At 35.7% G+C, this 13,077-nt stretch overlaps 1 protein-coding gene across 1 annotated transcript in view; it reads right to left on the bottom strand.

Moving 5' to 3' along the window:
• STAT4 (signal transducer and activator of transcription 4) overlaps window positions 1-13,077 on the bottom strand; it is a 108,763-nt gene that overhangs the window by 36,470 nt on the left and 59,216 nt on the right. The window contains exons 4-10 of the mRNA XM_066279217.1: window positions 12,301-12,393; window positions 11,320-11,398; window positions 7,909-7,994; window positions 6,279-6,430; window positions 4,558-4,716; window positions 3,760-3,852; window positions 300-359 (exon numbers count right to left, since the gene is read on the bottom strand). Coding sequence (XP_066135314.1) covers window positions 300-359; window positions 3,760-3,852; window positions 4,558-4,716; window positions 6,279-6,430; window positions 7,909-7,994; window positions 11,320-11,398; window positions 12,301-12,393 — 722 coding nt within the window. The remainder of the gene's footprint in view (window positions 1-299; window positions 360-3,759; window positions 3,853-4,557; window positions 4,717-6,278; window positions 6,431-7,908; window positions 7,995-11,319; window positions 11,399-12,300; window positions 12,394-13,077) is intronic.

Genomic DNA, 13,077 nt, shown 5'->3' with positions numbered 1-13,077 from the left:
GCTCTGTTGCAACAGAAACCATTTTTTAGTGCCTGAGTGGGAGGCCATGGAGCCATCCTCAGAGCCCAAGGCCAACTTGCTCAAGTCATGGTAGCGGGAGGGGAATAGAGAGAGAGAGGGAGAAGAAAGAGGGGTGGAGAAGCAGATGGTCCCTTCTCCTGTGTGCCCAGACTGGGAATCAAACCCAAGACTTCCACATGCCAGGCTAATGCCCTACCACTGAGCAAACTGGCCAGGGCAAGGACAATTCTTTTTTAAAGTTTTATATTTTCATGTTTCAAATGAAATTTGACACTTACTTGTCAATTGATGCTTTCACCTTTACCTGATAGTTTAGTTCTGGCAATTTTATCAGTAGTCTGGAAAGACACATAAATAAAAACTCAAAGATAAAAATTAAAAGTTGTAAAAGCTTTTTTATACTTAGAGATTTAAATATTTTTATAGCATATAAATCAAATTACATTATGTCCCATTATACGTTAGTGTGTTTTAAAAATGTCTAATTCCTCTTCAGTTTGCCATATTACCAGTACTGACATCAGTCACTTACTATATTGACAAACATTTACAAAGTGTTTCCATATTGCTTTATTTGATGTGTGTTGGATAATATATTAACTAGGTCAGAAAAGTAGCTATATATTTTGGGTAAAGTCCAAATCTGGGTTAAATGTATAAACATAAGAAACATCGAAACATCAAAGTCTATTAATATGGCTCCATTTTATTCTCATATTATAAGAACACATTTTGTAAGCTTAGTAAAACTAAATGTTTTAATGATAACTCTTTTATGGTAAAAATATCAAGAAAGACTAGGCCTCTGGTCGAATATGGAAAATTCTCATTTAAATGCATTTGCAATCTTTAAACATACTATATTTAAGTAACAGCAAAACTGTTCATAATTTAAAAAGACATAACTTCTAATCAAATGATTATGGGTCAGAATAACAATTCTTTTAACTCCTTCTTCTGGTGTCAGCCCCTTATTCTTAGTTTTACTTTCCCCATCTCTTCCAAACTGTAGCCTCTGATATGCCATCTCTCTCTAGAGCAGGGGTCCCCAAACTTTTTACACAGGGGGCCAGTTCACTGTCCCTCAGACTTTTGGAGGGCCGGGCTATAAAAAAAAAAACTATGAACAAATCCCTATGCACACTGCACATGCCTTATTTTAAAGTAAAAAAACAAAATGGGAACAAATACAATATTTAAAATAAAGAACAAGTAAATTTAAATCAACAAACTGACCAGTATTTCAATGGGAACTATGCTCCTCTCACTGACCACCAATGAAAGAGCAGCGGGGGCCGATAAGTGTCCTCAGGGGGCCGCATGCAGCCTGTGGGCCGTAGTTTGGGGACCCCTGCTCTATAGGTTCAGTCCAATTTCTGAGATAATTATTCACTCACTCACTCACTCATTCACTTATGCACACATTCTAAACCTTGTTCATTCACTCAGCATATATTGCAGGCCTCATATATTATCCAGTATATGCCCTAGGTAGTGGGGTACTGGCATAGTAATGATTGGGGAAGGGAGAAGTGTGGACACTGCTATTCACAAAAGTAAGAAGTCCAGTGAAATAGACGAAATATAGAGAATGGTGACAAGCAACTGATTGGCATTAGAGAAATATAATCATAGATAGTAGACCGCCCAACAAAAGGGCGTGTAGAATGTTGCAAAGATTCCTTAAAAGTCCTGTAGCAACACAGGATTTATTTCAGAGTTTGGAACATGATAAGTGTATAGTTATTGGTAGTGAGGGTTGGTATGAAATAAGGCAAGATGTTATCCCTCCTTGCCTTCCTCTCTATCCTACTTCAGGAAGGATCTGATTTATTCTAAGATGTGACAACTTAAAAGGAACTCCAGGTTACCCCTTCCTTTGAAATAGGAGGATGCATTGCTATGGCAGAGAGGGGCTTAAGGGGAAAATCTTAAGTACTATGTAAAGGATCATCTAGTAAGACAATGGAGAACAGAGCAGGGAGAAGAAACATGAGGACTCAATAGTCAGATAGAAGAGGAGGGGAGAACACTCAAATCAAGGGCTGATGGTCTTTGCCTTTTGCAATCAGTTCAAATGTGAAAGGTGGTGTCCATTCAGGGACCTCTTCCACTCAGAACTCTTTGTAAACAATCCCTGCTCATCTCCCTTTTTGATCCAAAGAACATCTTAGATTTAACATATCATCTATGGGGGTGTCTCGAGGAAAAGGAGGACATCCATTACCCTTCTAATTCTATTTCCCTTTAGTGTTATTGTCTTCTGGGTTAAATAGAGAAGTGGGGATGGAAAAGAAACAGCTTCCTAAAATCCTGAAATTTAAAAGAGCACCTGGCCTTTGCTTTGGTTCTTCAGTCTTAGTGCAAAATTAAACACGGAAATGATTAAGAATTCCAAGTAGGGTTTTGAAATGCAAACTGAAGACAAATGCCTTCCCTTTAAAAATGAAGTTCTGAGGTGATGATACTAACTAAAATGCTCGTAGTGATCATTTTGCAATTTTTGTATGTCAAGTCATTATGCTGGACACCTTAAACTTATATAGTATAGTATATTAATTATATCTCAATAAAATTGAAATATAAAATAAAAAATGGAGTTCCAATAGTGATATGTGATCAGAGACCTTATCATGGGACCCTAAACCACTATCTACCATGGCATCATTATCTCTTCCATTTGTCTAGAATTTCAGCTTTCCAGAGATAAACTAGTGATTAGTAATTTAAACCTTGGGGCCCTAGAGATTGAAACATGAGGAAAATCTTTGAAAGTTTAAACTCAAACTCATTATTTTAAGTGTCATTAGGAAAAACCATCCATTTTGGTTGTTCATGCTAGTGGAAAGTATCAAATACATAAATAAAATAATAATATAAAAGTTGTATGGTTTTAAAAAATTTTTTTTTAAAAATTATTATTAATTTTAATAAGGTGACATTGATAAATCAGGGTACATATGTTCAGAGAAAACATCTCCAGGTTATTTTGACATTTGATTATGTTGCATACCCCTCACCCAAAGTCAAATTGTCTTCCGTCACCTTCCATCTGGTTTTCTTTGTATCCCTCCCCTCCCCCTCCCCCTCTCTCCTCCACCCCCCCTACCACCACCCTCTTGTCCATGAAAGTTGTATGTTTTTAGATGAGGTAAATAATAAGTAATATATACTGAAAAATGTGGTGTTGACTGTTTCCTCAGAAATCTAATAAGCTAGCTGCTAGGTAATCACAGGGGAAGCATGTGCCACTGTATTCCCTGGATAGGGTACTTGAAGCCTTCCCTAATGTGTCCCCTATCTATCATCTCAATTCTACCTCTCCCTGCTCCACATGCTCACGGAACAGACCCAGGAAGTCCTCATTTCCTCAGTCTCACTCTCCCGTAACCCTGCTCTCCTTCTCTGCTCTCCTCTCAAGGTCCTTCCTCGCAGTGACAGCAGGGCATTCTCTAGTCTCTGCAGTCTTCTCTCAAGTCAGTCTTCTCACGATGCCTGATGTTGTGATGTAATATTTTCATGCTCATGTCCCTCATGTCCTCATCTTCCTTGTCATACCCTTCTTACAAGCAGGGCCCTCACCTTAAGATCTCTGTGGATATTTATAGCAGCTTAGTATTGTAGTAGGCACTCGGTACAGAATAGTTGAATGAAAGACACAATGAGAGAAATCAGCAACAATTACACCGTGGCTGCGGCTCCAGAAACTTATGAAATGACAGAACACATTTGGCCTACCTTAGCTTTACAGTGAATTGAATGAGAGTTTTAAGTACCATCGATCTCTGAGGGTGGGTTGGCATGCATGGCTGTCGTTCAACCACAAATGAGCTAGATTAAAAGGAAATAAAGCATGTCATTTGAAAACACTGAAAATACTGACAGGCTGAAAACCACAGAGGAACAGGATGCTGTCCTCTCAGAAAGGCCAAATTTCCTATACTTAGAAGACATTTAAACCCCCATTAAAGCTCAAATCTTTCCAAAGACTTCTCATAAATAATTACCAGGAGATAGGAAAATGCCTAACGGTTATCCCTAAGTAACAACAGTAATTAATTCTTAATTGTCAAGAATAAAATCCCCTTTCTATTGTTATTATATTAAATATAAAACAGAGAGTTAATCTCTTGCCGTTTTTGAACTAGATATTAGGATTTCAGGTACATACTAGTATTTTTTTTTCCCCTTTAGATGAGCGTCTAAGCATAAACATGTTCTTCGCCCTTCATTTCTTGGGTATGTACTTAAGAAATCCTTGAAATCTTTTTTTCTAAATGTTGAAAAAATGAACTTTAGGTGAGTGATATGCTTGGCTCATAGAAAACTGAGTCAGTTTGGTGGAGGAAGTATGGGTGAACCGTGAAGAGTAGAAATGTTTCTGGAACTCTCTAGAGCTTTATTCAGTTCACCCTGAAGTTCATCGTTTAGGTTCCTATCACTCCTTCACCTTAACACCAAAACCCCAGTCAGGGTGTCCCTCCAAGTCCACAGGTACTGAAGTTACCATGAGGCATTCGAATGGATAACACTTACTTCTTAAAAAGGCTATAGATCAAGAAGGTGACTCTTTCTAGCAGATGCGGTCTTTGCATTGGGATGGGATCACCTTCATACGTCATTTTGGTAGACTGCTCCTCTAATTTCTCCAATTGTCTTTTGAGTTGAAACAGACTTTCTGCCAATAGTGTAAAGCTATTGAACAGCAAATAAAAATCACAGATAGTTTTTTCACTTAATCTACCATTTTAACAACGAGTAAATAAATATTAGTAAATATTAAAATATTAAAGTATATTAACCACTTAATTCCATTAAATGTTAGTGACAGTTCCTATGTTCTTTTCCTTAATCCATTTTTTCTCTAAGATGCATGATACAATCTTAAATATTTTCAATGTTTTCTAACTTATACCTTCAGTTACAGTCAAGAAATTCCTTTTAATTATTCTTTGTTTATCATATACAAGTCTGTTGAACATATATATGTTAAGAATGTGGCACTCACTACAGAACAAAGAAAGAGCAAATTTAAAACTTTCAGAATTCATGATGAGTGTTATGTGTAAGAACACTGGAGGAAACATACAATATAAAATGAACATACATGTTTTTAATAAGTTCAAGGTGTTAGCCTCGGACTTATCAATGGAGATCTTTGGAGAAAGGTATTTGCTTGGAGTTTTCCTCACTATATGTTAACCTCACCTCAGAAATGGGGGTGGGAGCTTGAGCTGGGAAATCTAAAGAAGGGGAGAGTGAAATATTGGAGACTGAAGGGGCCTCCAACTATAAAGTAGGAAGACTATTTCAAAAGACTTGAGAAGTCCTTTTGGCCCTGACAGCATCTCTTTCTACTAAAAGGGTTATTCCCCACATAACCTTGTAGAAGGAACTGTCAACCACTCAGAATTTGGTGTGAACATCATTTTATTGCTCCCTTTGCTGTTTATCTTGTTTTTATAACAACAACTTACAATAAGGTTGGGGAATCAATGTATCTCCCCAAGGAAAATCAGTGTGTTACAAAAAAGAGTCCAATTCCTTACTTTTTGGGGAGAAGGATGCTTGGCAGGGCAGAGCTTTTAGTGCAAATGTTCCCAGTTATTACATGTTTTCATTGTAAAAAATTTTTCATTATATTTTTTATTTTTTCTTTCAATCACATAGCTTTATTTTTGCACTGATGAAGGGGAAACATCCATCAACATTTTTTTTTCTTCTAACAAAGGATCGTATCTATGACTGCGTATGTGTTATACATAGACAGCAGATGCCATGTTGTATTAACCATCTGAGATTTTTCATGCAAACACAAAAATAAACTTCTTTGCTGAAAACACAAACTAATGAACCGCTTAACTCTGACATCTTAAAATCCGCCTTTAAAAACGGAGATATCTTTTCAAGCTTTTGAAGCTAGTGTTTCTTCTGTCCTTAAAGAAAATACATTTATTCCTGGTTTCAAAAGATTCATGAGTCTTTTAAGATTGGCATATAAGAAAATGAAGCAATTCTTATGCATTTTATAGATTTCTATAGATGCTTTCTTTTTCTTCCCAAAGGAATAAAAGATATGAACATGTATACAATTACATCTAGTATTTGTTTTCAACTGGGGAGTTCCTCCTGCTAATAGGCCATCAATAAGCTGAATGAAATGGTGTTCTGATCTAAGCCTGCATTCTCTGCCTGAGCAACACTGAAGTTTTGTACTTCCTGTGGTTTTCACTAGAAACTGAAGTCAATTGTTTTACCAGTTCTGAAGCTGGTCAAGCCCATTATGGAGTGGACCTCCGATGCAGGTGACCTGCTGCCGCCTCTTCCAGTCCTGTAGCTCTTCTATTAGCATGCTGTTCATTAGCAAGTCCGTTTCATTTACTATTTGTGTCATTTTACTGAGGGCTTCCTAAAAACAGAGATGACTGCTAAAAAATATTTTCATGAGACACAGCCTAAGTCACTCATAATTCAACCTATAAAACAATGTGTCTAAGCTAAGAGATAAAGGCTTACTTAAAATTTTGACCAAATATTTTACCAAATACCACCTTCTATTTGGCATACATAGCACTGCCTTTGCAAACATTAAGTTATTACACTCAAATAATGTCATGAGAAGAATAGCATGGCCACAGTTAACATTCTCTTAATATATCTCAAAATATTTTCATACTATAATTGAATTTGTAACGCCTGTGACAATATTGGATCTTATAGTCATAGAGCCATTATGTTTTTTAAAAGGATATTTGTAAATTAAATTTCTATTCTCATAAATATGTCTATGCATTTATTTTTAAATGTACTGGCTAAAATTTGGGCCTTTCTGTGTTAGTTTTTATTATTACTTTATCTGGGTTTTGGGAAGCATAATGGGAAATATAACTAACTGTTCAAGGCCTAGGAATTAGAAGATGTGAATTCCTACCCTGGTTTTACCACAAGTTATGTGAATTGGGATAAGCTATTTAACTTGGTTGGAACTGGGTCTTCTGATCTATACAATTAGGAGAATAGACCACATTATTTCCAAGGTTCCCTCTCTGTTTAAAGTCTTATTCTTAAAGTTGAATAAAATGACATGCACAAAACATATAGTATACATTTATTGTGCATAAAAACATTATCTTGGAATAACCATCTGCATGTTTAAAATCTGACATATAACTGTTTAAGTTTATAATTTGGGGTAAAATAAACTTTATATTTGTTTTTGCTCACACAAATTCTCGCATTAAAAAATGGAGCCAAAGTTTTAGAAATAAAGTATTGATCTATCAGTGACTGGTTAAATTTCAAAAGCATTTATTTTCAAGGAGAGGTAGAAAATTAAAATAGAGATGTTTCCTTTCTTTTAAAAGATTTCATTGAGCCAGAGAAACGTTCTTCTTTCCCTCGGAAGAGGTTAGATTGAAATTTTAGTTGTCAACAAACTATCCTGACTTCTAGCAGATTACTTAGCCCAATGTTATTTCTCAGCATATAAAGTGAAACACTTATTTTTCTAATAAAATTTTGATAGTCTTTAAGTAATACTTTAATTACACATATGTAACAAAACCCATCTCAGCTTATTAAGTACAGCAACTCAAAGAGTCATGTTTGAAATAGTGGCAAATAAAAACTGGATGAAATGTTCACCTTGACATTAATGGTAGCTATAATAACTGTACCACATAAGCAAGATAAATAGATTCTGGAGTTCCAGCTTTGTTAACTTAGAAGTACTGCAAAGAGTATGGAAATCTTCCTAGAAACAGTACCATTTATTCATTCAGAGTAGATGGAACAAATAAAACCCAAGCGCTTGATTCTTTTCAGTAGGTCTATATATAGGAAAAAGAGAGAAATAGGTGAACGTCTAAATTAAAGTGTTTCACTAACCTTTCTCTTGAAGTCGAGGCTGTTGAGCATTTCTTGCAGAGTCAAAACTTCCTGACTCATTAGGACATTATTCTTGTCACTTTGATCTACAAAGGAAAAGACATTAGATTAACAGTCCTTTCCAAGACAAAGCTCTCCGTCCTGAAAACCAAGGTGGCTGCAACCCACCCTCCTAAGGTTCAAGAGCCCAAACAGGGCCATTAGAGATAAGCTTGGAAGCGAGTCTGTTTTTCCAAGGAGGGTTACATCCAAGCATGCCAGAGAGGAACTCTCTATTTTATAGACCTTGAGAGGAGACCATTCTTCACACCATGTTCCTTTTCAGGGTGGGGAGAGAGAAGATAAAAAAGGTTTTGTAATGGATTTCTTATTAGATACCTCTATGTTGATAATAACTCTGGTTGACTGGCATAATAGGAAGGGGATCTCTCTTTGTGCTTGTGATCAAATCATATTTGACTCTTCCTGTTGCGCTACCAGCTTATACCCAGTAGTTACAGGAAACTGCCTGGTGGAGTTAAAGTTTTATCTACTTGGTCTCATGAACTAGTAAAAAAGACTAAATTCTTTGCTTTTCTCCCCCCCCCCATTTATTTAATTATTATTTGCAAAATAGGCTCACAGTAAAACTAGAAGTGGGAAAGGGGTGGAAATTGAAAAAATCTCTGACTGAATAAAAACTGATATGATCTTTCATCTTAATTGGGAGATGTGCAATAAAAATTGTATTATCTAAGTTAAACATTGAACTTTATAGGTATATAGCAAGCGATGGTCTCTGCCAACCACTCATGTTTATGAAAAGTGAACACTGGGAATGCTGATCAGACTTGTGTAACTAAAAAAGAGGCACCAGAATAACTTTGTTCCAAATTTCTCTGTAAAATAGCACTGATTTCTGGACGGTCATTCCTGGTTGCTTTAATTCACAAATTCACTAACTCCTAGGTCCTACATCTAGCAAAATCTTGCTTATATAGCATTTTATCAACTCAATACTTCATTAGCTAGCCTGCCCTGTGTTAGATCAGTGAACAGAGCGTTGACCTGGAACACTGAGGTTGTCCATTCGAAACCATGGGCTTGCCCAGTCAAGGCACATACAACAAGCAATCAATGAACAACTAAAGTGAAGCAAGTATGAGTTGGTACTGCCCATCCCCAACCTTCTCTCCTCACTCTGTAAAATTAATAAATAAAATCTTAAAAACTTCATTAGCTAATATTTTCCCATCTTTACTAGCAAGGGTATAACTTATTTTTCTTGTGTCTTTCATTTCATTTCATTTATAGCCAACAAAATAAATATTTAAGTGATAAAAGATTTTTTTTTTAAATTTTCCCAAAGTTAGAAGCAGGGAGGCAGTCAGACAAACTCCCGCATATGCCCAACCGGGATCCACCCGACATGCCCACCAGGAGGCGATACTCTGCCCTGGGGCGTTGCTCTGTTGAGGTGGAAGCCATTCTAACACCTGAGGCAGAGGCCGTGGAGCTGTCCTCAGCGCTCAGGACAACTATGCTCCAATGGAGCCTTGGCTGCGGGAGTGAAAGAGAAAGATAGAGAGAAAGGAGAGGAGGAAGAGTGGAGAAGCAGATGGGTTCTTCTCCTGTGTACCCTGACCAGGAATCGAACCCGGTACTTCCACACGATGCCAGGCTGACACTCTAAAGAATTATTTTTATTCTTCATAATGCTCACGGAGGACTGGAAGATATTAAATTAAACCTAATTGCAATGACCCCCAGTGATAATCTAATGAAACCCATGTTTCTGTCATTTCTTCTGGAAAAAAAACTGTACGTACAAACAATTATAAACATTTTAAAGAGCACTTCATGTAAGTGAATACAGAAGAACATGTCACTTCTCACCTATGCCAGGAAAAACAAGTTTCCTAATAGCTTCTCTTTTAAATCTTAGATAAAAAGGCAACATAGTGATACATGCTCCTTCCAGATATATTTTAAACTAATATTTCAGTAGTTAAATGATTCTTTAAATGAAAGATTTATATCCAATTTGTTTTTTAATTATTTTCTTAAATTTTAGAACCTAAAAAAGTTGCAAAAATAATGGATTTCCCATATATCCTTCATCCAGCCTCCTCTAATGTTTTACATAAGCATAGTATAATGACCAAAGCCAGTAAGTTAACACTGATATAATTCTATTAACTGATCTAGGTCTAAACAGAATTTCTCCAATTGTCCCAATAATTGCAACACAGTTTAAATCAGGGGTCCCCAAACTACGGCCCGTGGGCCACATGCGGCCCCCTGAGGCCATTTAACCGGCCCCTGCTGCACTTCCAGAAGGGGCACCTCTTTCATTGATGGTCAGTGAGAGGAACACATTGACCATCTCATTAGCCAAAAGTAGGCCCATAGTTCCCATTGAAATACTAGTCAGTTATTTAATTTAAATTTACTTGTTCTTTTTTTTAAATATTGTATTTGTTCCCGTTTTGTTTTTTTACTTTAAAATAAGATATGTGCAGTGTGCATAAGGATTTGTTCATAGTTTTTTTTATAGTCCGGCCCTCCAATGGTCTGAGGGACAGTGAACTGGCCCCTGTGTAAAAAGTTTGGGGACCCCTGGTTTAAATGATCTATTATTATTTGTAATTCTTAATCCTCACAAATCATTTCATTGTTTCCTTCCATTTCTTAAAAATATCTAACTGTAAACAACTTCAATATCTAATCATGAAGAAATAATCAAATAAATTGTAATATCCTTAAATTTTGACATTTATATAATTACTGAAATTATATTTTAAAGATTTTTTATGATATGAAGAAATATTTAAAACTTTGAAATGTGACATACAAAGCTATGTGCATGATGATCTCAATAAATAAATTTGTATATATTTGAACATATAGAAAGAAGGCTGAAAGGAAATACACAAACTTTGACAGTGTATATCTGTAAACAGTAACATTTTGGGTAATTTTTTATTTTTATTGCTTTTCTCTATTTTCTAAATTTCCTACAGAGATTCTCATTCCTATTTTATTATTTGAAAAAATCATATTTAAAAAAAACTCACGTAGGAATAATATTACTAATTTCCTGAACACGTTAGGCAATTATTATTATCCTTTTTAATTGTGAAAATGTTATTTGCTCTAATATGAGAACATACTTAGTTTTTGGAGCTGTATGTTAAAGTGGAATTTCTTTCTCATCAGCTTTATAATTTACAAAGAATTGGTTGATTTAAAAAAATGCTTATTTGGAGAAAAAAGAAGGAAACAAAATAAATATTCCTCTCCTGAACCCTCCCTTCAAAAAAAAATAATAACTCACTTAGGGTAGTAGATCAATTCATTAATTCTGTCCGTCAAGAAAAAACCCTAGTCATGATGCTTTAATGTCTCTGTGTAAATGAAACAAAAACTTACCCATTGTCTGAATTGTTTTATACCTGTAGTCAAATTCATCTTGTAGGTCTTCTAAATATTTGGCGTCTTGTTCTGTTATCTTTTTACAAAAGAAAGCATACTCTCTCAGTTGTTACAATTAAACACGGCAATGAAACATCATCGGTATTTCAAAATATACTGTTTTGTGCTCCCAGTTTCCAGTCATATGCCAGACTAACTAAATAGAATCCTGTGAGAGTTGAATAATTCTATAGGAACCAGACTAAATTTGCTCTTCCATTTTCTCTGCCTAACGGGAAATCTCTCAGTATCTTGCCTTTTATTCCTCAGTTAGTTCCAAATGATGCTACTAATATCTTTTTTTTTTTTAAATCTGAGAATATAGATACTTTTCCCCTTTTGGTTCCGTACATTTCTGTATTACTGTACCAATTATCATTTTGCTTAAAGTTTCCTTTTTAATCTGCTGAAGTTTATGACTATTGGGTATAAATTGTTTTCCTCTCCACTACTTAGAAAAATAAAATTTATGCTTCCTCTGTGCCTCCTGCTTCTACTTTGAGATTTTTACTTTTCTCTTTTCCAAACCTGCTAATGTTTTTCTGCTCAGACATAATAGATATTAAACATCAAGACCTAGGCTAAAGATTTTTGATATATTATCTGCTGCAGTCCTCACAACAATCCTGTGATGGTGGTTATCCTTACTTTTTTAGGTAAAGAAGCAGAAACTTAAAGATGTGAAGTAACTTACTTGTCTAAGGCCACATGGTTCTCAGTGAAGGAGTGTGGTGGGTAGACCCAGTCTCTAGTAATTAAAGTTAAAAAGCTCCCCCAAAAGAAATCTTTTGTAATATGAACATAGTGTGTGAGAGACTTATTAACAAATTGCCCTACAATTTCTGTATGCAGTCACTTTGGGCACATAGGAAAAAGGCACATAGTTAGTTGTATGGGGACAATAGCTAGTCTTTCTCGGTATCTAATAAGATCACTCACTTGCACACTATTTTTAATGGCAGCCACTTTGTGTTCCACATTCCTCTGTCTTTCCGAAACTGAAGAACTTTGTAAGGATTTCTCCAGAGGTCCCTGGAAAGAGAATGTCTTGAAATTTCAATGATGTTGATAAAACAGGTTTATGATGAATGTAACATATGTAGTATACTTTAACCTGAGGTTTGGATCAATATGGTATGAAATACTCTAGAGCCATTAAAAATCATGCTGTGGAGCCTGACCAGTCAGTGGCACAATGGATAGAGTGTCGGCCTGGGATGCAGAGGACCCAGGTTCAAAATCCCCGAGGTTGCTGGTTTGAGCATAGGCTCACCAGCATGAGCACAGGGTTGATGATTTGAGCATGAGATTATAGACATGATCCACATGGTCGCTGGCTTGAACCCAAGGTTGCTAGCTTGAGCAAGGGGTCACTGGCTCAGCTGTAGACCCTCTGGTCAAGGCGCATATGAGAAAACAATCAATGAACAACTAAGGTGCTGCAAAAAAGAATTGATGCTTCTCATTTCTCTTTCCCTTCCTGTATATCTGTCTTTCTCTCATTAAAAAAAATAATAATAATCATGCTGTAGAAAAATATTTAATGACATATAAGTAGTGTCAAAATGTTAAAAATAGAGAAAATTATAAAAACACTATATTTATGATATGTAGTGCTTAAATATGTATATATTTATAAATATATGGCTGTATGTATAGATGTGTATATACTCAAGTACAAGTGATTGAAAGAACACACACACACACCAAAATATT

This window comes from Saccopteryx bilineata, chromosome 5 (assembly GCF_036850765.1).
Source record: "Saccopteryx bilineata isolate mSacBil1 chromosome 5, mSacBil1_pri_phased_curated, whole genome shotgun sequence".
In the NCBI taxonomy this organism is placed as follows: Eukaryota; Metazoa; Chordata; class Mammalia; order Chiroptera; family Emballonuridae; genus Saccopteryx; species Saccopteryx bilineata.
The sequence above is the reverse complement of the archived record's forward strand: the minus strand, read 5'-3'. Positions and strand labels throughout refer to the sequence as shown.